At 43.6% G+C, this 26,852-nt stretch overlaps 1 protein-coding gene across 6 annotated transcripts in view; it reads left to right on the top strand.

Annotated features, from left to right (window-relative positions):
- SLC35D2 (solute carrier family 35 member D2) overlaps nucleotides 1-26,852 on the top strand; it is a 70,342-nt gene that overhangs the window by 35,209 nt on the left and 8,281 nt on the right. For 3 of the 6 annotated variants that reach the window (XR_008504693.1, XM_054502491.1, XM_063649712.1), the window contains 5 exons: nucleotides 3,134-3,236; nucleotides 4,502-4,594; nucleotides 11,965-12,032; nucleotides 24,475-24,553; nucleotides 26,538-26,620. Coding sequence is in view for 5 of the 6 variants with exons in the window: in XM_054502491.1 (XP_054358466.1) it covers nucleotides 3,134-3,236; nucleotides 4,502-4,594; nucleotides 11,965-12,032; nucleotides 24,475-24,553; nucleotides 26,538-26,620 (426 nt within the window). In the remaining variant the exon portion in view is untranslated. Of the gene's footprint in view, nucleotides 1-3,133; nucleotides 3,237-4,501; nucleotides 4,595-7,487; nucleotides 7,626-11,964; nucleotides 12,033-24,474; nucleotides 24,554-26,537; nucleotides 26,621-26,852 lie in introns of those variants that run through there. The other 3 variants (XM_054502492.2, XM_063649713.1, XM_063649714.1) reach the window with 2 other exon arrangements.

The following is a 26,852-nucleotide window of genomic DNA, read 5'->3' as shown; positions in this document are numbered from 1 at the left end:
TGCAAGCAGTGGCAGATCAGACTGTTGGATGAGCAGGTGATGCTGCTGTAACAAACAACCTCCACACGGCAGTAGCTTCACTCACCAGATGCACCCGATCCACGCCATACATGCCGCCCAACACTAGGCAGTGCTAGTGCAAGGGCTCTGCTCCATGTGGTCACTCAGAGATCCAGGCTGATGAAATCCCTGCCTCAGAGGGTACTTCCTTTGCCAAACAAGCAGGAAAAGGGAATGTGGGGAATTATGCACTGGCTCTTAAAGGTTCTCTTACATTTTATTCAAAAACAAGTCACATGGCCAGAAAAAGTTAAAATACAACATCTAGGCTGGGTGTGGTAGCTCATGCCTATAATCCTGTTACAGGAAAGGGTCCTGATCCAGACCCCAAGAGAGGGTTCTTGGATCTTGTGCAAGAAAGAATTCAGGGCGAGTCCACAGTGCAGCCTGAAAGCAAGTTTATTAAGAAAGTAAAGGAATAAAAGAATGGCCACTCCATAGAAAGAGCAGCTGGTTGCCCATTTTTAATGGTTATTTCTTGATGATTTGCTAAACAAGGGGTGGATTATTCATTCCTCCCCTGTTAGACCATATAGGGTAACTTCCTGACATTGCCCTGGCATTTGGAAACTGTCACGGCGCTGGCGGGAGTGTAGCAGTGAGGATGACCACAGGTCACTTTTGTGGCCATTTTAGTTTCAGTGGGTTTTGGCCTATCAGCAAGGTCTTTATGACTTGTATTTTGTACCAGCCTCCTATGTCATCCTGTGACTTAGAATGCCTTAACCGCCTGGGAATGCAGCCCAGTAGGTTTCAGCTTCATTTTACCCAGCTCCTATTTAAGATGGAGTTGCTCTGGTTCACATGCCTCTGACAATCCCAGCACTTTGGGAGGCCCAGGTGACGGGATTGCTTGAGCCCAGGAGTTCAAGACCAGCCCTGGCAACATAATGAAACCCTGTCTCTACAAAAATAAAAGTAAAAAAATTAGCTGGGCATGGTGGCACATGCCTGTAGTCCCAGCTACTCAGGAGACTGAGATGGGAGGATCGCTTGAACAACTGCAAGGGTTACATGAATCTGCTCTAATTGATTAAACAAGTAAATTCTGCAGAAATGTCAGTGCTGTCACCACTGGCCTAAACAAACAGTGGGTAAGCCGCCTGACAGTGGCCCAGGCTTCCGGGAGTGGGAACAGCACTTCTGGGAACTCTTGGTCCCCTGAGTAGGAGTTCCCCTGCAGCTCTCCCAGGAGGTGGGCAGCATCTCCCCTCATCCCCTTTCCATTTACTCGGCTCTGCTGTTTCAGGGGGCGGCAGACTCTGCTCTTCTTCACGCTGAATCACATGTGGGTAGGTAAGAAATTTGGAAGACCCTTATTTTGAAGAAAATCCTTTTGAGACAGAGTTTCGCTCTTGTTGCTCAGGCTGGAGGCACGATCTTGGCTTACCGCAACCTCTGCCTCCCTGGTTCAAGTGATTCTCCTGCCTCAGCCTCCTGAGTAGCTGGGATTACAGGCATGTGCCACCATGCCCAGCTAATTTTGTATTTTTAGTAGAGACAGGATTTCTCCATGTTGGTCAGGCAGGTCTCCAACTCCCGACCTCAGGTGATCCACTCACCTTGGCCTCCCAAAGTGCTGGGATTACAGGCAGGAGCCACCACGCCCGGCCAAAAATCCTTTTTTTTTTTTTAAAAATTGTGACTGAGAGAGAATTCTGACTTATGATGACTAAAATTAATTTCCCTTCTCACAAATATATTTGTAGATAATAATGTGTGGAGGCGTCAAGTAAAAATCTAATTTAATTTGCATTCAGATTTTGGTAGAATTTTTGCTCTCTGTTTTATTCTGTTTGGTTAGAAATAATCTTATTTTGACATTGAAGAAGATTCAGGGTATGCCACTGCAAACTGTGCCACTGTGAGATCAGGATTATTTTGAGCCAAGGACGATTGAGAATCAACAGATCAGGAAGTTTGCTGCCTTCTCCTTTCTGCCTAAAAAACAGGGAATCAATTTCCCATTGTGAAGAGGACCACTTCTCCCATCCCAGGAAGAGGAGAGCAATTCCTATCACTGGACGGAGGGTCGGCCCTGAGATGCGTCTGCATAAACAAACCCTAAAATAACCCTTCTCGTTCATCATTTCCACCATAGATTTCCTAATTACTTTCTAACAATTACACAATTTATTTGTTCCTTGAAGCCCAAATCCTCTTTCCTTTTTAAAACGTAAGTCCCCAAGTCTAACTGTTTCTTTGAGTTTCACTTCTTTTCTGTGAACTTTAGGGAACATATTAATAAGATTTGTATTCTCTTTCTCCTGTTAATCTGTCTTTTATCAGTTAAATTAGCAGGCCCCCAGACACTGAATCTAAGAGGGTACAGGAAAAGGTTTTCCTCCCTGGCAATGTGTATTTCTGAATTATGACATGGCCTAGCACTGTCTGCAACGATCAAGTAAAGGTGGGTGGGCCACATCATGGCTCAGCTATTGCTCTTCCTCTTGTTCCTGTCATAGATCCCCAAACGTTTTTATGCTGGTGCTATTTATAATGGAAATGGAAGAGAAGCTGTTTCAAAAGAATGGAAAGAAAGGAGCCATAGAGGGGTCACATAGAAGGATGGATACCTGCCTTGCCATTTTGATGGACAGGTTGTGGTTTGGGCACCAGATGGAGGTGTGGCTGCCTCATGCGACCCCTCTTACCCAGTCTCTGCCCAGCTGCCCCTCACTGGCTGCACCCTGGAGGTGGCCCTGTTCACTACAATAAGCAGAGCCCCTGGGTGGATCGGGGCGAATCACTCCCCTTAGGAAAGTCAGGGCTCACCAGTTATTATGTGGATTCATCAGCTAGCGAAAGAAAGGAGTTGGACTTGAAGGAAGATGCTTAATGTCGCTCTGGTTTTAAGCCATTCACGATTGAGTTGAAGCCATCTGATGGGCTGGTTTGGTTTTTGTCTGGAGGCAAAGCAGAGGAATTAACCATTCACTACCACAAAGCGGGGAAAGTGTGCCACAGAAAAGTGGGTTTGATTAGGGAAAGGTAGATCAGGCGGGCTTGGAGGCCAAGTTGTGAGTTTTTGAGTTTTTGAGTAATCATTTTCCCTTTGTGGTCTCCCTCCCAGGTCCGACCTTGCTTTTAACTTAGAAGGCTATATTTTTGTATTCCTGAATGATATCTTCACAGCAGCAAATGGAGTTTATACCAAACAGAAAATGGACCCAAAGGTACCAGACCTTGCCTATGGCTTTTTGGCTTTGTCATCTGGCCCCTAGAATTATATGAAAAACAAAAATGAATGTGTACAGTTGGCATGTAATTTAATTTGTATAATATGACCTGTAAATTACTTATTTTCAATTATCTTGTCTGTATAAGTTATTATTTGCAAAATTTTGGGTGAAAATGAGATATGATGGGAAAAGCCACTAGTTTAGATGCACACACAGAACATATAAAAAGGGATTATTCTGAAAGGCAAATTAATTTTTTTACCAGCATCATCAATGACCAAGACAAGGTCAGGGGTCACGATATTTGTTCAGAGAGCGCTAGTTTGGAGTCTGGAGATGTGGGCTACAGACACAAGTTTTTCTACTTACTGACTGTTGTGACTTTGAACCTTAACTTCTCCAAACTTCAGTTTCCTTATCTGTGGAATGAAATGACTGCAATGGATAATTTGTAAGGTCTTGTCCAGCAATAGCTGCTGCTTCTGATGATGAGGGGCTGGGGCAGAGGAGCTTTGCTTTTGTGTGGCTGCCTGTCACGTGGGCCCCATCCCTCCCCCACCCCCAGCTGTTACAGGAAGCCCTGAGGATGAGTCAGGCATATGTTTCTTTGTTCCAAGCTCTTTGTGCTGGATGAGGGAGTTCACTCTGACCAACAGGCTTATTTCCATGAGCTATTTTTTTTTTATCTGCACTGGTTTTTTTTTTTTTCCCCCCTGCATGGCCTTTTTTTTTTTTTTTTTTTTTTAACAGTAGCAGTTTTACAAAAACAGGTTTGTTGTCTTTTGAGAATCACAATATGTCATCCTTTTTTGAAAATGGTGAAGTGGTGTGGCCACTTTAATGAAAGTAAATATATAATGCTGCTGTCCTTTAATGGAAAGAGCAGATGTTTTAAAAGAGTTTTGTTTATATTAACATTTTTAATGTTCTTTATTTTGTTCCAGATTTCCCATTTTGAATAACATGCTTTAAAAAAAACCCCACGTAATTAGAATGCTGGAGATGAATGGAACCCTAGAGGCTTCCCACTGCCATGCGTTTTCTCTGTAGTTTTGGTGTAAAACAAATGTTTATTCCAAAATCTCAGTATCCTCAAACCAAAGCATTTTATGTCAGAAATCTGCTGACATAAACCCCAAAAGGGTTGCTCAGAATGCACATTCTAACTTCGCATGAATATGCAGTTGTATAAATGGCTCCAGGAAATCTGTGCCTCACGTTTCTGAAACTGAGTGGTTTTTACGTTTTTGTTTTTGCAGGAGCTAGGGAAATACGGAGTGCTTTTCTACAATGCCTGCTTCATGATTATCCCAACTCTTATTATTAGTGTCTCCACTGGAGACCTGCGACAGGTGAGCTGATGACTATCATTACAGTTTTCCTTAGCTGGCTTTAAAAAATTTAATATTTAACATTTGTTATGCACTGAAACAAAAAGTGTAAAGTTAGCTAGGACTGCCAGGAGGGTACATGATAACAAGATGTTTGATATCCCTAGTAACACCTTTTGGCACTACCCTTGCATTGGCATTTATCCTTAGCCACATATCAAGGAGAGCCAAGAACTCTGGACTTGGTGCTTTTTGGAAAACAACAATACAAATCTGAGTTTGAGTTCCTTATCCCCCTTTGATAATGTGGGGACCTTGGGAGAGCTACTTACCCTAGAAGGGGATTTTGATCATTTTAAAACATAGGTGTATTTATTTATTTGTTACTTTCTATTACGGACATTTTGAAACATGCACAAAATAGAATAATTCAGTGAGTTGTCAGGGACCCACCACCTAGCTTCAACACTTTGGCATTTTGCCATCTTATTTTATCTTTCCTCATCCACCCCCAGTTTTTTGTTCCTCTGGAGTATTTTAAAACCTATCCCAGCCATCACGCCATTTTACCTCTAAATATTCCAGGATCCACATTTGAATTTTGGGAAGGTGTTGTTCTTTCAGCATTTGCCCTGAAACTCTATCTGCTGCTGGTGAGAGACAAATAAAATGGTGAATTAGTGGTCAGATCTGAGGCCCAGTGGAGCGGTGGAGGCCAAGTCTCTCAGGAAGTGTGGACATTCTCCATGGTGAGAGCTCCAGTGGCCACCCTGAAGGGTGCAAGCCCAGACTTCTTCAGGAAGTCGCGGGCCACACAGCCTCTGAGAACTTTGCTGATGTGTAAGTGACTGTGAGAAACGAGATGCGATGGGCAAAACCCTCCTCAGCGGGACCTCCACCCACAGACTCGACTCCGGACACAGCCCTGACCAGCCAGGCGATAACCCCGTCATTGCTGGCCTGGGGCTGGGGCAACACCCATTTACCCATGGACAGGACAGTGTTTCCATATTTAGCAATCAGCATGGGTGTATGTTGCCCACCAGTTGAAAGTCAATCCCATTTGCAGCTCTTTTAGGGTCTGAGTGACTCTGAAAGGCTGCAGGCTGCTGTGGACTCCTGGGCGGCTCCTTGTTCTTTCTCCAGCTGGACTTTCTCACTTGTCCAATTCTCTTCCCAGAAGGAGGGATCAGCAGAAGGGCTTAGCAACCTTCCCCGGGCACAAACAGTCATTTCCACGGGTTTATATGGAAAACTACCATGTGGCACCAATCTCGATAAAGAGCTCACTGTTTCGGGTTATTTAGAACGTTGTGAACCTGAGCCTCCCTGTTAATTCCATGTTGGAAGATAAAGCGGGCACCTGCACCTCTCTAGTAAGAATGAGCAGGGCATGATATCTGAAAACACAGTATTTGTTTTTCAGCTACCATCAATCAATTTTAAACTGAGTCAGTGCCCCAACATTACACAAAACAAAATTATGAACTCTTGGCCAGGCGCAGTGGCTCACGCCAGTAATCCCAGCACTTTGGGAGGCTGAGGCAGGCAGATCACCTGAGGTCAGGAGTTTGAGACCAGCCTGGCCAACATGATGAAACCCCGTTTGTAGAGAGTATTCTTAGTAGTAAAAACACAAAAATTAGCCAGGCATGGTGGCAGGTGCCTGTAATCCCTGCTTCTCAGGAGGCTGAGGCAGGAGAATCACTTGAACTCAGGAGGCAGAGGTTGCAGTGAGCCGAGATCGCGCTATTGCACTCCAGCCTGGGTGACAGAGCGAGACTCCGTCTCAAAAAAAAGAAAAAAAGAAAAATTATGAACTCTTAATGAAGTGGTCCTAGAGGCTTGTCTCCTTTCATTATTATAGAAACGAGGGTTGTTTTTTTTTTTAAATCAGCGGAGTTTATCTGTTCTGAAATTCTGGTATTTTAGATATATATATATTTTTTCCAGAAATATAAATCTAAAACTCCTAAAAATTGTTAAAACATCTCATTGGGGCTAAAAGCATATTTCCCCATGGCAACAACACTATGAAAGGCATAGTAACCAGAAACTGAATTTTAGGTACTTTATGAGTAAAATAGATTAGGTGTATTATGTTAATAATGTATAACATTGTTTCAGAAGAAATATGTGTTCTTATATCAAAGTCATTGACTTGTAAACTTGTAGCATGGTGTTTTCAGAAGTTGCCCTCTGCCTGTAATGATTATCATGCGGAATCTTTTGCTTTCTCATGTAATAATAATAATAGCTAATACTTGCTGAGGGCTTATTATGTCAGACATTTTTCAAAGCATTGTTCATGAACTATCTCACTGCATTTCCACAACAGAAGAGAAGGTCCCGTTACTATTCCCTATCGTATAGGCAAAGCATCTAGGGCATCGCGCTTAAATACCTTCCCAAGGATAGCAGGTAGTCAGTCCAGGCACTCTGACTCTAGAAACACATCCTCCACTGTCATCTCATTTACTTTATTTGTATATGAAAAGTGTTTGTTTTCTCCTTCATGTGTGAAAACATATCCCTCCCTTATAGAAAGTACAAGAGACCTAACATATACTTTATTTTTATTTATTTTATTTTATATTTTTGAGACAGCGTCTCACTCTGTCACCCAGGCTGGAGTGCAGTGGCGTGATCTTGGCTCACTGAAATTTCTGTCTTCCACATTCAAGCGATTCTCCTGCCTCAGCCTCCTGAGTAGCTGGGATTACAGGAGCACACCACCACACCCAGCTAATTTTTGTATTTTTAGTAGAGACAGGGTTTCACCATGTTGGCCGTACTGGTCTCAAACTCCTGACCTCAAGTGATCCACCTGCCTCAGCCTCCCAAATTGCTGGGATTACAGGGGTGAGCCACTGCGCCCAGCTAACATATACTTTATTAAATCCTAATGCTCTAGGAGAACATCCTCCTCCTGTTCTGGCTTGTGGTACTGGAATATCCCAATATTTACCCTGTTTAGCCTCTTCTATTTGACCAGACTTCAAAGATTTCAAACAGAAGTTCCTTTAGAAAGTCTGTAAGTACCTTCGAGCCGCCAGAGTGACTGCTAATCATTGAAATTCCAGATGGACCAAAGTGCTAACTATATAGATTTGTTTTTCAAAACCTATAAGAAAAATTATAATTAGAAGATATAGAGTATAGTTATAACCATAATAAAAGGCCTTCTATAAAATGACAAAGTACAATTCAAGTCATGGAGTTAAAAATTTGACTAGTGTTTTTTTTTTTTTTTTTTTTGAGATGGAATCTCCCTCTGTTGCCCAGGCTAGAGTGCAGTGGCATGATACCGGCTCACTGCAGCCTCCACCTCCCAGGTTCAAGTGATTCTCCTGCCTCAGCCTCCCGAGTAGCTGGGATTACAGGTGCGTGCCACCATGCCCAGTTAATTTTGGTATTTTTAGTAGAGATGGGGTTTCACCATGTTGGCCAGGCCCGTCTTGAACTCCTGACCTCAGGTAATCCACCTGCCTTGGCCTCCCAAAGTGCCAGGATTACAGGTGTGAGCCACTGCACCCGGCCCCAAAAGTTTGACTTTTTTTTTTTTTTTTTTTTTTTGAGATGGAGTCTTGCTCTGTCACTCAGGCTGGAGTGCAATGGCACGATCTCGGCTCACTGCAACCTCCGCCTCCTGGGTTCAAGCGATTCTCCTGCCTCAGCCTCCTGAGAACTGGGACTACAGGGGCCCACCACCATGATGCCCGGCTAATTTTTGTATTTTTAGTAAAGATAGGGTTTCACCATGTTGGCCAGGCTGGTCTTGAACTCCTGACCTCGTGATCCGCCCTCCTTGGCCTTCCAAAATGCTAGAATTACAGACGTGAGCCACTGCGCCCGGCCAAGTTTGACTAGTTTTTAAAAGTATTGTATGACAAGAGATGCCAAAATATATGAGACACTCACTGTAATCTGCAAGAAAAAAGCCATCAACCCCATAGAAAAACAAAAAACAAAAAACAACAGTGAGATTTCCCCTACTAACATTGCTCTGTATTCACTGAATCAGGGCAGATTTCTTCCCATTGGTCCCTTTTGACTGTGGCGGAATTCATTTTAGATTGTAAACCAAATAGGAGAAAGAAATGAATTTATGTAATTAGGTGTGTTAGCCTGTAATATAAAATTGCTTTTTGTTTACCAAGTTTGGTTTGAGTGTTCTGAAAGCTGATTAATGAATTAGAGCAAAACGTTAACTTCTCTTGTTAATGGAAAGAAACTTGATGAGTCATTTTCCCTGGTTAACTGGGACTAGGAGCAATGGAGAGGATCAGAGATTGTGGTAAACGTGTGTGTGTGTGTGTGTGTGTGTGTGTGTGTGTGACTCATTCCTCTGGGAATTCAAGCCCAGACTTTGGACTTACACAGTCAATAGATCATTAACAGTGCCTCAATTCTCTCTCTGATGAACAAAGTCAGAGATGACAGCTTCTCTTGTTAACAAATTAGGCCCTTGGAAAATACTCAGCGGGTGAACTTTCTTTAGTATTTGAATCACTGCAATAGGTTCGAAGTACATCTAGTATATTACAGTTGATGAATAGGGATAAGTAATAGGACTTTTTTTTCCCTGATTAAAACCCTGAGTGCAAAGTGAAAAAGACTCACGTTCCAACAGTAAGTCTAAAGAAAGAAGGGCTTTATTGTTATTTACCTTTAATTATTTCTTTTTAAAAATAAATGTCATGCTACGTTATTTTTAAAATGCCACTAATACAGTCTCATCATTATTAAGGAAATAAAACTAAAATCTATAAAAATTTAGGTTGGGGCTGGTCACAGTGGCTCACGCCAGTAATCCCGGCACTCTGGGAGGTTGAGGCGGGCGGATCATGAGGTCAAGAGATGGAGACCATCCTGGCCAACATGGTGAAAACCTGTCTCTACTAAAAATACAAAAATTAGCTGGGTGTGGTGGCGAGTGCCTGTAGTCCCAGCTACTTGGGAGGCTGAGGCAGGAGAATCGCTTGAACCCGAGAGGTGGAGGTTGCAGTGAGCCGAGATCGTGCCACCGCACTCCAGCCTGGGCGACAGGGCGAGACTCCGTCTCAAAAAAAAACAAAAAAAATTTAGGTTGGTGAAGAATCTAAATATTTTATGAGAGTCACAAAATAGCACTCAATGGATTTTGTAGTATCAGGAACACATATAGAGTTTTTATTTATTTCTTATTAATGGATTGATTGATATTTTACTGTTTGCATAAATACTTTTAGCTCTTTGAGAGAATAGAGTTTTCTACCCTTGGTTTGAAATTTAAAACTTACGTATTTCTCTTATTCCCAATTTTATTTTAATTTCAGACACTAAGTGTTTCCCATGATTTTTGTGGTTTTGTTTTGTTTTGGTCTTTGACTGCCTTAAGCATAAACTTTTTGGCTTTAATTCTATTGGAAGTTTTCTGCTCCTTTGATTAGCTTGGGGCTTGCTGGAAAGACAGATTTATATTTATTATATTTTTCTTTCATAAGTGAACACTTAACAAAAAGTGTTATGATGCAAGGAAACTGTCAAACATATACAGAAGGAGATGGAGTGGCATGACAAACTCCACATATATGCCCATCAGCCAGTTTCAACAATTAGGAACGTTTAATGTGTATCTTTTTTTTTTTTTTTGAGACAGGGTCTCACTCTGTTGCCCAGGCTGGAGTACAGTGGTACCATCACAGCTCACTGCAGCCTCCATCTCCTGGGCTCAGGTGATCCTCCCACCTCAGCCTTCCCAGTAGCTGGGACTACAAGTGTGCACACCACCATGCCCAGCTAATTTTTGTCATGTGTATCCTTTTGATAAGTGAAGTGGGCAAAGCATTACTCACGAAACAATGACAGTGAAATGTGACAAGATGGTACTGATTGGAGAAGAGAATTCTACCTTAATTGTTTAAAAATTTGAATTATAAACTTAAAAGATTTCATTTTAAATACATTGAGTTTCTAAAACTTGGCTAACAAAGTATTGCTTAATAGAAAGTGAGTAGAACTTATATTCGATCATGTTATTGAGCACATACTTATGGGCAGTCTTCAGACATCTTCAAATCGTTTTTGGATACAGGCAGGGGCCAACCATGAATAAAATACTCCTTATTGTCACCTGTCACCTCAAGAGGGTTAATTTTATTTTCTCAGCTAGGGATTAAATTCCTGGAGAGCAGAAATTGAGTCTTTTTTTTTTTGAGGTGGAGTTTCGCTTTTGTTGCCCAGGCTGGAGTGCAATGGTGCGGCCTTGGCTTACTGCAACCTCTGCCTCCCGGGTTCAAGCGATTCTCCTGCCTCAGCCCTTGTAGTAGCTGGGATTACAGGCACCTGCGCCTGGCTAATTTTTGTATTTTTCGTAGAGATAGGGTTTCACCATGTTGGCCAGGCTGGTCTCAAACTCCTGACCTCAGGTGATCTACCCGCCTTGGCCTCCCAAAGTGCTGGGATTACAGGCGTGAGCCACTGCGCTCGGCCAAAAATGAAGTCTTAAACTTCTTTGTCTACCATCTCCTCCACCCCAATTACTTGATTGCTTTATAAGTAGCAAATAATAGTTTATTTGTTCACAATACTTCCTAAACATGTGCAAGTTCCTGAAAACTGTTTATGACCTTAAACTTTTCTTGCCTACATTATTAATGAAAAATAAACCTTTTGGCTGGGTGTGGTGGCTCATGCCTGTAATCCCAGTACTTTGGGAGGCCAAGGCAGGCAGATGACTTGAGCCCAGGAGTTTGAGACCAGCCTGGGCAACATGGTGAGACCCTGTCTCTACTTAAAAAAAAAAAAAAATTAGCCAGGCATGGTGGCCTGTGCCTGTAGTCCCAGCTACTCAGGAGACTGAGGTGGGAGGAATTGATTGATCCCAGGAGATAGAGGCTGCAGTGAGCCATGATCACACCACTGCACTCCAGCCTGGGTGACAGAGCAAGATCTGGTCTCAAAAAAGAAAGAAAAAAAGAGAGAGATAATCAACTTTCTTCTAAAACTATTTATAAAAAGTAAACCCAACCTTGAATTTGGGACCGCAAATTAAATTAGTAAAGGTGTATAAAGTCAGTGAATCAATGGTAGCCTCAGCGATAATAGCAATTGCGATTTTGTGCTGGCCGTCAGCACAGTCCTAAACAATTTCTTTCAGTCCTTATATCAACGTTTTGAGGAAGGCTTTCCTTTTTTTAAATAATCTAGATTTTGTAAAATGAATCTGAAGTTCAGGGAAGAAAAGAAATTTGCCCAGTATCCCACAACTAGTATCACCTAGGATTTTTAGCATTATATTTTCTGTTTGGGAAGATGGTTCCTGTATCAAAATGCAGTTTGGTAAAACCAGTAAATTTAAACTGCAATATTATTAACCTAATCATTAGTTTTTTTCTTTTTAATAATAGGCTACTGAATTCAACCAATGGAAGAATGTTCTGTTTATCCTACAGTTTCTTCTTTCCTGTTTTTTGGGGTAAGAAACCATAGATAAGTAGAAGCATTGGTCGACAGTATCTCTTGACAAGTCAAATCAAGATATGCCTTCTGTCTATTCTGTCAGAATTCCTTTGTGTTTCTCTGACTTTCTCTGGAAAGTACCCCTGCAGCAAAGGAAGTGGCAGGGACCCAGGATACCTGGAAACCCAGCCTGAAAGACCAGGAGCAAGCATACAACTCTTGTTTTTGAAAGTCATGCTAATGTCCTGTTCTTCTCCAAAATATGATGTTGCCTATTGATTTCTGAAAGTTTGTCTGAAGTGAAGTCAGCTGACATTTCAAGTTCGATGCCGAGGATTTTTTGTTTTTTGTTTTTTAAGAGATGGGGTCTCACTCTGTTGCCCAGCCTGGACTCAAACTCCTGGGCTCAAGCAATCTTCCTGCCTTAGCTTCCTGATTAGCTGGGACTACAGGCTCCTGCTTCCAGGCCTGGCAGTAATATGTTTTCATCTTTGTCACTATGTCCTTAGTTTTTCAAGATCCCTTCCTCACGTAATTATGTGACTATGACAGCCTTTTCCTATAGTGCTATACCTGCTATATTCAGGAAAACTTCTAAAGAGAGATGTCCAGGTTGTTGTATTGTCCAACAGTTAGGCTTTTTTGTTCTTGAAATTTTCTTTCTTTCTTTTTTTTTTTTTTTTGGAGATGGAGTCTTGCTTTGTTGCCCAGGCTAGAGTGTAGTGGCACGATCTTGGCTCACTGCAACCTCTGCCTCCCAGGTTCAAGCAATTCTTCTGCCTCAGCCTCCCGAGTAGCTGGGATTACAAGCATGCACCACCACACTCGGCTAATTTTTTGTATTTTTAGTAGAGATGGGGTTTCACTGTATTAGCCAGGATGGTCTCAATCTCCTGACCTTGTGATCTGCCTACCTCGGCCTCCCAAAGTGCTGGGATTACAGGCGTGAGCCACCGTGCCCGGCCCCGTTCTTGAAATTTTCTTTAGGTATATCTTCTGGTTGAGAGACCATATAGTTTGTGTCTATTTCAATCTTCTAAAGACTTGAAAATCCCTTCGCATGAATAGGTGATACATGCAACAAAGGTACAAAAGAATAAATAGGGAGGCTGAGGCAGGTGGATCACCTGAGGTCAGGAGTTTGAGACCAACCTGGCCAACATGGCATAACCCCATCTCTACTAAAAATACAAAAATTAGCTGGGTGTGGTGATGCACACCTGTTGTCCCAGATACTCAGGAGTCTGAGGCAAAAGAATTGCTTGAACCCAGGAGGTGGAGGTTGCAGTGAGCCAAGATTGCGCCACTGCACTCCAGCCTGGGTGACAGAGGAGACTCCATCTCAAACAAACAAACAAACAAACAAAAAGAATAAATAGGGAACACCAACTCCCCTCCATTCTTCCTCGCCTCCAGCACTGTAGTTTTCTTCCCCAGAGGCAACACTGTTGGAAATCTTGGGAATATCCTCCCTGAGCGGGCATTCATTCCAATACAGGCATTGGTACCTTCTCCCATACTGAAGGGGCCCTTGAATTCCTATAGCAGGGAATTACTCATCAAATGATTTTTCCTGTGAAGGAAGATGCATTCCCTCTCACCTGCCACACTTTTCATTCTGTGTAAATGAACAAAGACAACTCATGACCTCTTTGATCAACACTCTTCAATTCTCAAACTCGATTTCAATTGCAACGATGTACTCACATGCAGTAAAAACATTTCTGTCTATCTTCCATTCATTAGTTCTCTCTTTAGCTGTGTCTGATTTAATGATTCAATGTTGATGGAGTTTTTGATTTTAACAATTTTATATTTTATTTGTAAAAGTTCCACAGTTTTTTCCCAAACGTATCTGTTCATTTAGAATACTCTCACTGGTGATCCTTGTGACTGTGCCTTTTATTTCTTTAGGTGTCACACACAGCTATTCCATATTCTGTATCTGACAATCCCAGCATCTGGAGCTCTTGAGAGTTTAAGCATGCAGTTTTTTTGTTTTAGGCGATGTTCATTGTGGTTTGCTTTCTTCTGTGTTTGGTGACCTGTGATTGTGAGCATTTTGCTTAAAATTTTTTTTTTTTTTTGAGATGGAGTCTCACTTTGTCGCCCAGGCTGGAGTCCAGGGGCACGATCTTGGCTCACTGCAACCTCCGCCTCTTGCATTCAAGTGATTCTCCTGCCTCAGCCTCCTGAGTAGCTGGGATTACAGGCACCCACCACCACACCTGGCTAATTTTTGTATTTTTAGTAGAGACGCAGTTTCATCATGTTGGCCAGGGTGGTCTCAAACTCCTGACCTCAGGTGATCCACCTGCCTTGGCCTCCCAAAGTGCTGGGATTACAGGCATGAGCCGCCACACCCGGCCCATTTTGCTTAATCTTGATCAGTCCCATGAGCTGAAATTGGGAATTTGAGACACTTTTCTATAGGGACAAGTTGTATTTGCTTCTGCTGGTAGCCAGGGGTTGCCCCAGACCTTGATCCCTTTAGGCCTTTTGGGAGTCTGGGCTCAGTACCCCCTCCTCCCCCTAGAGTTTGGCCCCAAGCCAAACACGCCCCCCATTCATGGAAAAATTGTCTTCCACAAAACCGGTCCCTGGTGCCAAAAAGGTTGGGGACTGCTGCCTTAGAGCACTTAGCCATTGTTGGAAGCATAAGTTTAGTAAAATACCTGTAGTTTTCCCAGTTGTTGAGTGAGAACATTTAACCTGGAAAAAAAAATCTAAGCCATGCTTGTGAGTCACCCTTTGTCAAACCATCTCTTATTTTTCTCTCTAATCGAAAAATAAGAAGTCAACCCTTAGTACACAAACTTAGACTAGCACCTTTCCCTGGCTAAGCCCATATTCCTCTGTGAACAGGAGAGCAGAGGTTCGAAGTCTTCTCATGTCATTGTAAACTTGATGAGATATTGGCTTTTTTGGTTTGTGTTTTGTTTTTAACATGCACTTCACCGTTTAACCATTCCATGAAGGAAACCAAGAAGTGGACCCTCTGAGGTCAGCTGTCCTCAGTGGGTGAGGGCGGGCAGCCTCGCTGTGAGCTGTCACCCTCCAGGGCTTGCCCATGAGAGGCTTGACCCCATCTGTCTACAATTGCATACTTTTTTTTTTTTTTTTTTTGAGACGGAGTCTCCCTCTGTCGCCCAGGCTGGAGTGCAGTGGCGCGATCCTGGCTCACTGCAAGCTCCGACTCCTGGGTTCATGCCATTCTCCTGCCTCAGCCTCCCGAGTAGCTGGGACTACAGGTGCCTGCCACCACGGCTAATTTTTTTGTATTTTTTTTTAGTAGAGACGGGGTTTCACCGTGTTAGCCAGGATGGTCTCGATCTCCTGACCTCATGGTCCACCCACCTCGGCCTCCCAAAGTGCTGGGATTACAGGTGTGAGCCACCGCGCCCAGCCTACAATTCCATACTTTTTTTCTCCATTTAATAATGTGTTTCCTAAAAACAAATGCCCTTTTGATAAGAATTATTAATATATTATTTTATCACGAGGTCAGGAGATTGAGACCAGCTTGGCCAACATGGTGAAACCCCATCTCTACTAAAAATACAAAAATTAGCTGGGCCTGGTGGCATGTGCCTGTAATCCCAGCTACTCAGGAGGCTGAGGCAGGAGAATCACTTGAACCACAGAGTTGGAGGTTGCAGTGAGCCGAGATCACGCCACTGTACTACAGCCTCGCGACAGAGCGAGACTCTGTCTCAAAAAAAAAAAAAAAAAAGAAAATTCATAAAGGTGTAGTTATTATAAGTAAAACAGTAAAAATGATGAAATCATTAACATTTCAGGTTTACTCAAGTTTGATGAAACAAGGTGGATGTTAGTTTCCAAAGTGGGTCTTTTTTTTTTTTTTTAAGATGGAGTCTCGCTCTGTCACCCAGGCTGGAGTGCAGTGGTGTGATCTCGGCTCACTGCAACCTCTGCCTCCTGAGTTCAAGCGATTCTCCTGCCTCAGCCTCCCAAGTAGCTGGGATTATAGGCACCCACCACTGCGCCTGGCTAATTTTTGTATTTTTAGCAGAGACAGGGTTTCACCTTGTTGTCCAGGCTGGTCTTGAACTCCTGATCTCAGGTGATCTGCCTGCCTTGGCCTCCCAAAGTGCTGGGATTACAGGCGTGAGCCACCGAGCCTGGCCAACATGAACTTTACCTTTAATGGTAAAGTTTTAAGTCGGAAACCGCACTGCAAGGAGACTTCCATTTTGGCATGGTGGCTTTTTCAGAATCCTGCTTTCTTGCAGTTTCTCAGTCAAAGTATGCTAGGATCTGATCATCTGCATCTCCAGAGTAAGCTTCCCAGCATATCCTTGGCTTTGGGGACTGGTGCTGGACTTGGGCTGTCTCTTCTCTCCTGACCGGTGCTAAGGGATGTTTTAGGGTTAACACACACACCGCAACTCCAGACTCCAGGCGAGCCCACTCAGCCTCTTACCTGCTTTCATCGCTTTCAGGTTTGCATTTCGGACTTACTCTTTTCAGCCACCAAACCTCTATTCCTAGTTGAAAATATAATTTAAAAATTATTACGCTTTGAAATGTTTTGTTAAGAAGCCAATAGAATGGTGAAAGGGCCAGTGCCAACCACAGTCCTGAAAGACACTGTAAACCAGCAGTCCCCAACCTTTTTGGCACCAGGGACCGGTTTCTTGGAAGACAATTTTTCCATGGATGCAGGATGGATAAGGATGGTTTTGGGATGAAACTGTTCCACCTCAGATCATCAGGCATTGGATTCTCATAAGGAGCACGCAACCTACATCCCTCAAATGCGCAGTTCACAATAGGGTTTGCGCTCCTATGAGAACCTAATACCACCACTGATCTGACAGGAGGCAGAGCTCAGGCGGTCATGCTTGCTCACCTTTTGCTGTGCACCTGGGTTCCTAACAGGCTGTGGACTGGTACCGGTCTGCGGCCCGGGGCTTGGGGACCCCTGCTGTAAACCAAAAAGTGTCTGAGACAGGTCTCAATCTATTTAGAGGTTCATTTTTCCAAGGTTGAGGATGCACTTGGGGAAAAAGAAACACAAGTCACAGTAGGATCTGTGGCCTGTGCTTTTTCCAAGGAGAATTTTGAGGACTTCAATATTTAAAGGGGAAAAGGTGGCAGGAGGGGCAGAGGGAAAGAAAAAAAAAAGGGAGGGAGGGTATGTCAGGAAGTGAGTGGTTACATTCTTTTAAGGTGAGTGAGTCCTACATTCTTGCAAGACTTTGATTAGTGCTCACTGAATCTACATGTTACATGTGAAAGGAGGGGTTGAGGAATAATTATTCATTTGTCTGGCTTTCAGCAAATCTGCATTTTACATAAGATAAAAGCAAGCATACAGGAGAAGAAGGAGGCAATCACGCATTTGTCTTGGAGGGGGCAGAGGGATGATTTCTAGTTCTGTCTTTGTCCAGTACCTGTTTAAGATAAGCTATTAATTTACATAATCATATGGGCATGGTGGCTCAAGCCTGCAATCCCAGCACTTTGGGAGGCTGAGGTGGGCAGATCACTTGAGGTCAGGCGTTCGAGACCAGCCTGGCCAACATGGTGAAACCCTGTCTCTACTAAATATACAAAAATCAGCTGGGCGTGGTAGTGTGCCCCTGTAATCCAAGGTACTTGGGAGGCTGAGGCACAAGAATCTCTTGAACCTGGAAGGTGGAGGTTGCAGTGAGCCGAGACTATGCCATTGCACTCTAGCCTGGGTGACAAAAAAAAAAATCAGGGTGAAGTTCAGCAGAACTGTTTTAGGGTGAAGATTTTGGGAACTGCAAGGAACTTCCTTGTGAGCAATTTGTGAGGGAGGCCACCTGGGGAGATGTGTGGCCCTCTCTCTTTGCAGCTATCTATTGAGGAACAGAATGGAAGGCAGTTTTTGTGTGACTCAGTTTCCAGACTTAACTTCTCCCTTTGGCATCGTGAGTTTGGGGTTCTGAGATTTAATTTTCCTTTTACAACACTATCCTGAATGCCATAACCCCCAAAAGATCTAACTTCAAAGAGTTATAATCCTGAAAGAGTAGAATCTCCAATGTTGAAATCCTGAAAGCTGAATTCTGGGGAAGGGATTGTGTATTTCGGTTGTATGCAGGATACATGTTGCATCACGTCAGATGGATGCAACTAAATAACAAAATTTCTTTGTTACTGTCTTCATTCGGAAACTTAAGTATGGTTTAAGGCGATGCCTGTGGGTGCCAACTGACAAGCAGGGGGAATTGTGGAGTTAAATTCAGGTATCAACTCGACTGGATTAAGGAATACCTGGGAACCCAGTGAAGCTTTATTTTAGGTGTGTGTCTGTGTGTGTGTATGTGTGTGGGGGTTTCCACAGGAGATTGGCCTGTGAGTCGAGTGGACCAGGTGGGGAGGATTTGCCCTCATGGTTGGCAGGCACCAGCCAATTGGCCATGGGCATGGAGAGATCAAATAGAGAGGCGAATCCATCCCTCTTTGAAATCCGGGACAGACTTTCTTCTGCTGCCTTGGACATCAGAACTCCCGCCTCGCTGGCCTTGGGAATCTAGGGCTTCCACCAGCAGTCTGTGGTCAGGAGGCCTTTGGCCTTGGACTGACAGTTACACCAAAGGCTTCCCTCGTTCTCAGGCCTTTGGACTTGGTCTAAGCCACGTTACTGGCATCTCAGGGTCTCCAGCTTGCAGATGGCCTGTCTTGGGACTTTTTGGCCTCCATAATTGTGGGAGCCAATTCCCCTGATAAATCCCCTCTCATATATCTATACCTGTGTATTCTATTGGTTCCGTTCCTCTGGGGAACCCTGACTAATATAGATTCCTTTATTGAGGAAGCCAAATATCATTCCTTCTTACTGTATTCGTAACAACACAACAGAAAAGATCCGTGAAAATGTTCTCTCACAAAAGGGCTGTGAAAGATAAAAGTTTAAAAGCTAGTTATTATTGGTGCCGCAAAAGCAGAACATTGCTTAATTGCAATGGCTGAGCAATTATCAAACTTGCAAATGGACAGCGTATGCTTACAAAATCCGTGGGCCACAGCCACTCTCCAAGTACCAGTGAAGGAGTGTTTTGAAGATCATAGATGTGAAAATGCAGGTGAGAAATACAAGAAATCTAGGCCGGACACAGTGGCTCATGCCTGTAGCCCCAACGCTTTGTTTGGGAGGCTGAGGTGGGAGGATCACTTGAGGCCAGGAGTTTGAGACCAGCCTGGGCAACATATGAGAACTCATTTCTACAGAAAAAGGTTAGGCAAATATGGTGGCATGTTCTTGTAGTTCCAGCTACTCAGGAGGTTGAGGCAGGAGGATTGCTTGAGCCCAGGAGTTTGAGGCTGCAGTGAGCTATGATGGCACCACTACACTCCAGCCTGGGCAACAGAGGGAGAGCCTGTCTCTAAAAAAAGTATATATATAAAAAAGTGTGTATTTATATATATAAAAATATATATGTATATGTGTGTGTATATATATGTAAATCTCTCCTGCCAAATTATTTAATCGTGTAGAATTTCTGTCCTTTAAAAGACATAAATAATGTCTTTTTTTTTTTTTTTGAGATGGAGTCTCACTCTGTTTGCCCAGGCTAGAATGCAGTGACGTGATTTCATCTCACTGCAACCTCCGCCTCCTGGGTTCAAGCGATTTTCCTGCCTCAGCCTCCTGAGTAGCTGAGATTATAGGTTCCAGCCACCAAATCCAGCTAATTGTTGTATTTTTAGTAGAGACGGGGTTTCACCATGTTGCCCAGGCTGGCACTCTGTGAGTTCTTAGGAGTGAGTTCTTCCTAGAGATGGTGAGGATGAGGTTCCTTGGAATTCTTTGAAATCTGGAATTATAAGAGAGTGATGTGCTTGGGTACCACTGTGGATGGTGGAAGGAATGCAAAAGTGGCCTGTGAATATTTGAACGTTTGTTGAGTTTCTATATTTGTTGGGGCAGGGAACGGTAACCAGTGACAAGGTGTAAACTAGGTCATTTGAGTTCTGTTTGTGACTGCCACAATGCTGGGTAAGGCAGTCACTTTTTGTGCTGTTTTTAGAACAGGAAGAAGAAGGCTTTGAGCAGAGGCTCTGGTCCAGGAGTTTCTACTTGGGCATCTCCACCCTGGGGGCCCTAGAAGCAGAACACTCAGCTGGCCTCTGTTGTCTGAATAAATGTGCATCAGATATATGTGCTGTTATATTTCAAATGTACACAGATAATATCATGACTTCAAAATACAGAGCGCGCTGGGTGTGGTGGCTCACACCTGTAATCCCAGCACTTTGGGAGGCTGAGGTGGGAAGACCACCTGAGCCCAGAAGATGGAGGCTGAGCTCATGTGAGCCCAGTGAGTCATGATTGTGCCACTGTACTCCAGCCTGAGCAACAGAGTGAGACCCTATCTAAAAAAAATACAGAATGGTAAAAAAGGTTACTAAGAATTCAGCAATACTTTTAAATATCTTTGTATTTTATTAATCTACAGATAGTAAAATCAAAGCTAGTCATGTGGAGGTTGATATTTTCAGTAATAAAGGTGGTGTGGTTTCCCTTGCACTGAGTACTGAGTTAACGAAGGTTCTTTTAGTTCAAAGTCTTGGTTTTGGCCAAAGAACTATGCAAGTATTTTTTTTGCATATAGAAATAGATTCTTTTAAAAAATGTAATATACTGCTACTTTGAGCCCGATGGTTCTATATTTGCCCTCTCTGGGGACATCTAGTGGGTATATTAAGAAGTGCGAGCTGGGAGTGGTGGCTAATTCCTATAGTCCCAGCACTTTGGGAGGCCGGGTAGGGAGGATTGCTTGAGCCCCAGAGTTCCAGACCAGCCTGGGCAAGATAGCAAGACTCTGTATCTAGAAAAAATTTAAAAATTAGCCAAGTTTAGTGATGTGTACCTGTAGTCCCAGCTTCTTCAGAGGCTGAGGTGGGAGGATTGCTTGAGCCTGGGAGGTGGAGGCTGCAGTGAACCATGATCACACCACTGCACTCCAGCCTGGGCGAAAGAGTGAGACCCCATCTTTAAAAAAAAAAAAAAAAAAGAAAGAAAAAGAAAAAAGAAGTACAGCCCTTCTATCTAGCTGCCATCTGTTGCTAAGGAGGATGGCTGCTCATTGAGGCTCACTCCAGAATGTTAGCAAGGGATTCTCCCCTGGCTCAGCCCAGCTGGTGAGTGATGTCCTAGTCACCCACACTCATGATAGATGGGTGCTGGGATCTTAGATCCGTGATGTCTTCTGATTCTGAATGCAGGCTGAGGTGGTTTCACTAAGATGGAGCCGGGTGTGACCACACACATCTGTAGTCCCAGCTACTTGGAAGACAGGCGGGAGGATCACTTGAACCCAGGCATTCATGTCCTGCCTGGGTAATATAGCCAGATCTTGTCAAGAGATGAGGTTCCCCCCAACCCTTTTTTAAGAAAAGAAAAATGGAGGATGGAGAAAATGTTGCATGATTAGAACCCTGGAGTTGGAATTTTAAAGCAAAAGTGGAAATAAAGAACATCCATGCTGTCCTTGGTTTAAGGCTGTGCTGGTGCGTAGGCGGCCTGCAGGAAGCTCCTCTCTGCCCCTGCGTTGAGCTGGGCCCTGTGCTGTGCTCCCGCTGCTGTGTAGCTCTCTCCTCTGATCTGGGTCTGAGCAGCTCCGGGGCAGGTGCTGTGGATGGGATGGTCCCCTCCAACGGCCAGGGCCTGGCAGAGCAGGCACTCAGTGGCATCAGTTTGAGTTTTTTAATTTTTTCATTGATGCATAAATAGGATTATTTATAGCTCCTGGGAATCTAAATTAATGTTAGATTTATTAAAATTATAACAATTTGAGAAACTTGAATTTTTTTTTTTGAGATGGAGTCTTGCTCTGTTGCCCAGGCTAAAGTGCAGTGGTGCGATCCCGGCTCACTGCAACCTCCGCCTCTTGGGCTCAAGCGATTCTCCTGCCTCAGCCCCCCCGAGTAGCTGGGATTACAGGTGCATGCCACCACGCCCGGCTAATTTTTTTGTATTTTTATTAGAGACAGGGTTTCACCATGTTGGCCAGGATGGTCTCAATCTCCTGACCTTGTGATCTGCCTGCCTTGGCCTCCCAAACTGCTGGGATTGCAGGCGTGAGCCACCACACCTGGCTGAAACTTAGATTTTTTCTTAAGCCTTAAAGTTCAACTTACAAATATTATTGCCTTATTTAGAAGGCTAACAATTTTTCTATAAAAGAACATTTACTTTCATTATTTGATAAATGGCTTATTAACTCAAGTTTAGCTGATTAAAATCCCCTAAACAATGTACTGTAAATCAGTTCCATTTACAACTTAATGAATTACAAGAATTTAAGCATTTTCAACTGTTTTTACAAATGGGAGCTGCCTACTTTTTCTTCAGCAATTCCAACCCCCGAGGCCAATTAACAAAACTAGTAGATTGCTTTCTGTACTTAAGCAACTCTTTGAAATCTAATAAACCAAATTTAGAAATGGGGTAAATCAGCTTCTTAAAAACATTCAAATCCTGATGCAGACTTCGATGCTCTTCTTTCAAATTAAAATTGCAAGTCTAATATCAATTATATATTTCAAATTAGAACCACAGAGTTTCTTTAACTTTTCAAATTGTTTTAATTACAATGCACACAGTATTGCAAAGATTACAAAATTTAAGCTTGAAGTTAAGTTTATTCTTCAACTTGTAAAGCTTGATATTCTGATTTTTTCCCTCTACCACCTCTAGTAATAAACACACTCAGGCTAACAGAGGTTATCGTGTTGAAGGTTTGTGACTGTGATCTCCACCAGAGAGTTGAGCCTAGGACCAAGACCGAGTGTTAAATTCTAGCAGGATTCTAGAATTAAATAAATTCTGTGCTTACCCAAGTGCAGGTGCACTAACCCCTTTGCTAGAGTTGAGTTCACTTCTCTCTGTCAATGGTGAATCCAAGCTCCTGCCTTTAACCTGGGACTAATTAATTAATTAATTAATTGAAATGGAGTTTCGCCCTGTCACCCAGGCTGGAGTGCAGTGGTACGATCTCAGCTCTGCCTCCTGGGTTCAAGCAATTCTCCTGCCTCATCCTCCCCAGTAGCTGGGATTACAGGCATGTGCCGCCACGCCTGACTAATTTTTGTATTTTTAGTAGAGACAGGGTTTCACCATTTTGGCCAGGCTGGTCTCGAACTCCTGACCTCAGGTGATTCGCCCACCTCTGCCTCCTAAAGTGCTGGGATTATGGGCATGAGCCACCGTGCCGAGCCTGACCTGGGATTTAGCTTTTCAAATCTCACACATCTTGTACTCTCCTTGTACCTTCCATGTTTCTTTCTCAGCCAGTTTGTAATTCCTTTCAACATTCCATCATCTGATCTGAGTTGCAGCTTAGGTGAGGTTGCAGCTAATTTCCATCACTGCTTGACTGGAATTAGGTCACTTCTTTACCTGACTGGATTTGTCATTCTTTACCTGTGTATGTGTTTTCTTGTCTGGTACTCGTTCACAAGGCTGTAGTCATTTTATTGGCAAGTAAGTATCAATACCTACGGTCATGTTAAGTGCCTGAGTTAACTTTGGTAACAGTTACAGGAGCATTGTCCACAAGTGGAATCTATTTCAATCTCCTCTGTCCGAAGGCAGCAATCGCTCAGCTGATTTTCTCTTCCGACACCAGAGGTCCTCTGCTCTGGCTGCAGGTCAGAATCACCTGAGGATCATTCATATCGTGCACGGTCAGGGCCTCACCTCAAACCATGTGAAGCAGAACCTCTGCCAGGCATCGTTCGTTGTGTGTTGGAAGTGCAGCAGGCGGGCCTGGCACGGTGGCTCACGCTTGTAATCCTAGCACTTTGGGAGGCCAAGGCGGGCGGATTGCCTGAGCTCAGGAGTTCAAGACCAGCCTGGGCAACATGGTGAAACCCCATCTCTACTAAAATACAAAAAAAAGTAGCTGGGCATGGCGGCTTGAGCTTGTAGTCCCAGCTACTTGGAAGGCTGAGGCAGGAGAATTTCTGGAACCTAGGAGGTAGAGGTTGCAGTGAGCTGAGATTGCCCCACTGCACTCCAGCCTGGGTGACAGAGCAAGACTCCGTCCCTGCCAAAAAAAAAAAAAAAAAAAAAAAAGTGCAGCAGGTGATTCTGAGGCACAGAGGATTAAAAATTCCAATTCTTAACTTCATTTAACATGCTGATAAATGAGAGATTTCAGGTCTTTAAACCTTGTTCTCCTTACCCCCATGTTGTGGAAAAACATTCATCGGAAATGTACAGAGAAAATGAGAAGGATACCTTAAGTAGAAGGTTTAGCTAATTCACAGCTGGACCGTTTTCCTGTCATAAGACCAATGGCAACATATCTTAAGGTGTGGGTTACAAAACCTTTATGATATGTGTTTCTTTTTTCTTTGCTTAAAGTGCTTGTGTGGGGGTCACCGCTGGCCTTAACCTATTTGTTATTACCCAGCGTAGTGAGGCGCACACTCCAGTGTCTGCTTCCTTGTCACAGGTTTCTGCTGATGTACTCCACGGTTCTGTGCAGCTATTACAATTCAGCCCTGACGACAGCAGTGGTTGGAGCCATCAAGGTGAGTGGATGGAAACTTGGAAGGGAACAACTGAGTCAAGGAATGGAAATCCAAATTTTCCATTGGAGGCCGGGTTTGATTTTGTTGGTGGTGGTGGTGTAAGAACGAGGGCTGTGACTTTTTCAGCTGGGCCTGTGTGATCCCATCTTACTTCTTCTTTTTTTTTTTGAGACAGAGTCTTGTTCTGTTGTCCAGGCTGGAGTTCAGTGGCACAATCTTGGCTCACTGCAACCTCCACCTCCCTGGTTCAAGCGGTTCCCCTGCCTCAGCCTCCCGAGTAGCTGGGATTATAGGCGCCTGCCACCACACCTGGCTAATTTTTTATATTTTTGGTAGAGACCAGGTTTCACCATGTTGGCCAGGCTGGTCTTGAACTCCTGACTTCATGATCCACCCACCTCGGCCTCCCAAAGTGCTGAGATTATAGGCGTGAGCCACCGAGCCCGGCCCCATCTTAATTCTTCTAATCTATTGCATAGAATAGAGGGACAGATTGCTAATTTATAAAGGAGAGATTAATTATAACTTTTAAGTTGGGGGTGGCTCGGAGGGGGTGGGTCTGGGAAAATGAAGTAAAAAGCTAAAAAGAATAAAACCAATCCAGGTATCAATGATTAGCAAGATACCTTGTGATCCATAATTTGGTTTTCTGGGAGAACCTGCCCACTGAGAAGTGGAGCCCTTGTGGAGGTGTATGCTGTGTGATGAGATCATGAGCTGGTGGTTTGGTGTGTGGGTGTTTGCTTGTGTGGATGCATCTGAATACACACACATGCACATGAATGAATAGGGGGAGAGGTGTTCTGGATTCTATTCCATAATTGCTTCATTTTTCTATTCACATGAAGTCCTAGAGTGTGTGAAAACACTGCCTGCTTCAAGAGTTTACCTGTCCCCTGGGTGCCCAGAGGTCTCCTAGAATGCACTGGGCAGAGCACGGCCTGGAATTTGTTGACTGTCTCCACTCTGCTCACTACTTGGCCCTGGTGTGTCCACAGATTGCAGTGTAGTGTGGGAGCCCAAGGTTGAAAAAAAAAAAAAAAAAGAAAAACCAGGCACAGTGGCTTATGCCTGTAATCCCAGCACTTTGAGAGGCCGAGGCAGGCGGATCACCTGAGGTCAGGAATTAGAGACCAGCGTGGCCAGTATGGCGAAACCCCATCTCTACTAAAAATACAAAAATGAGCCAGGCGTGGTGGTGAGTGCCCTGTAGTCCCAGCTACTTGGGAGGCTGGGCCGGAGAATCTGTTGAACCTGGGAGGCAAAGGTTGCAGTGAGCCGAGATTGTGCCACTGCACTCCAGCCTGGGCAACAGAGGGAGACTCTGTCTCAAAAAAAAAACAACAAAAAACAGAAAACCTCACTACCCAATGATAGTAAAGATAGGAATCTGGCAAGCTGATGACAGCCCCATTCTTCCTCTTTTGCCTATATGCCAACTGGATCAAGAGAGAGAATAATGCAATTTTCTGTTGTTATCATACCATAATTTACTGCATTTATTTAGTAAGCCCCATATGTAATGGCTTATTTATTTATTTTTCTGAGGCAGGGTCTTGCTCTGTTGCCCAGGCTGGAGTACAGTGGCATATAGCTCACTGCAGCCTTGACTTCCTGGGCTCAAGCAGTCCTCCCACTTCAGTCCCTGTGGAGTAGCTGGGATTACAGGCATGTGCCACCATGCCCAGCTAGTTTTAAAAAATTTTTTTGTAGAGATGGGATCTCACTATGTTGCCCAGGCTGGTCTTAAACTCCTGGGCTCAAGTGATCCTTTGACTTTGGCCTCCTAAACTATTGGAATTACGGGCGCGAGCCATCATTCCTGGCCTGTAATGGTTTTTATTTTGTTCAGCCGCCTGTGAATATCCCTATGTACAAGTCTCTATGCAAAGTAACTAAAATGTCTAGTTTCAGGTTTTACTATTTATATTTTCCCCTAAACATTTTACTTTTAAAATGACGAATCCTCTCTCTTTTTCTGCAGAATGTATCCGTTGCCTACATTGGGATATTAATCGGTGGAGACTACATTTTCTCTTTGTTAAACTTTGTAGGGTTAAATATTTGGTGAGTGGGAATTTTTAATGGACTCGCTTTGGGAAGACAAGAACCTTAAACACTTTGATTAATATGTAATAAGCAAAAGAGCCTGGAGAAGTCTTTCATGTTAAGCCAGGAGGTGTTTTGACATTCTAATTTCTAAGATAATTTTACTTCATCACTGGGTTCATCTTCATGCAGATCCATGGGGACACGTGTGATGACAGTTTGCGGGGCTGGGATCAGAATTTAACTCACC

Source organism: Pongo pygmaeus, chromosome 13, assembly GCF_028885625.2.
Source record: "Pongo pygmaeus isolate AG05252 chromosome 13, NHGRI_mPonPyg2-v2.0_pri, whole genome shotgun sequence".
Lineage (NCBI taxonomy): Eukaryota > Metazoa > Chordata > Mammalia > Primates > Hominidae > Pongo > Pongo pygmaeus.
This window is presented reverse-complemented; position numbering and strand designations above follow the sequence as displayed.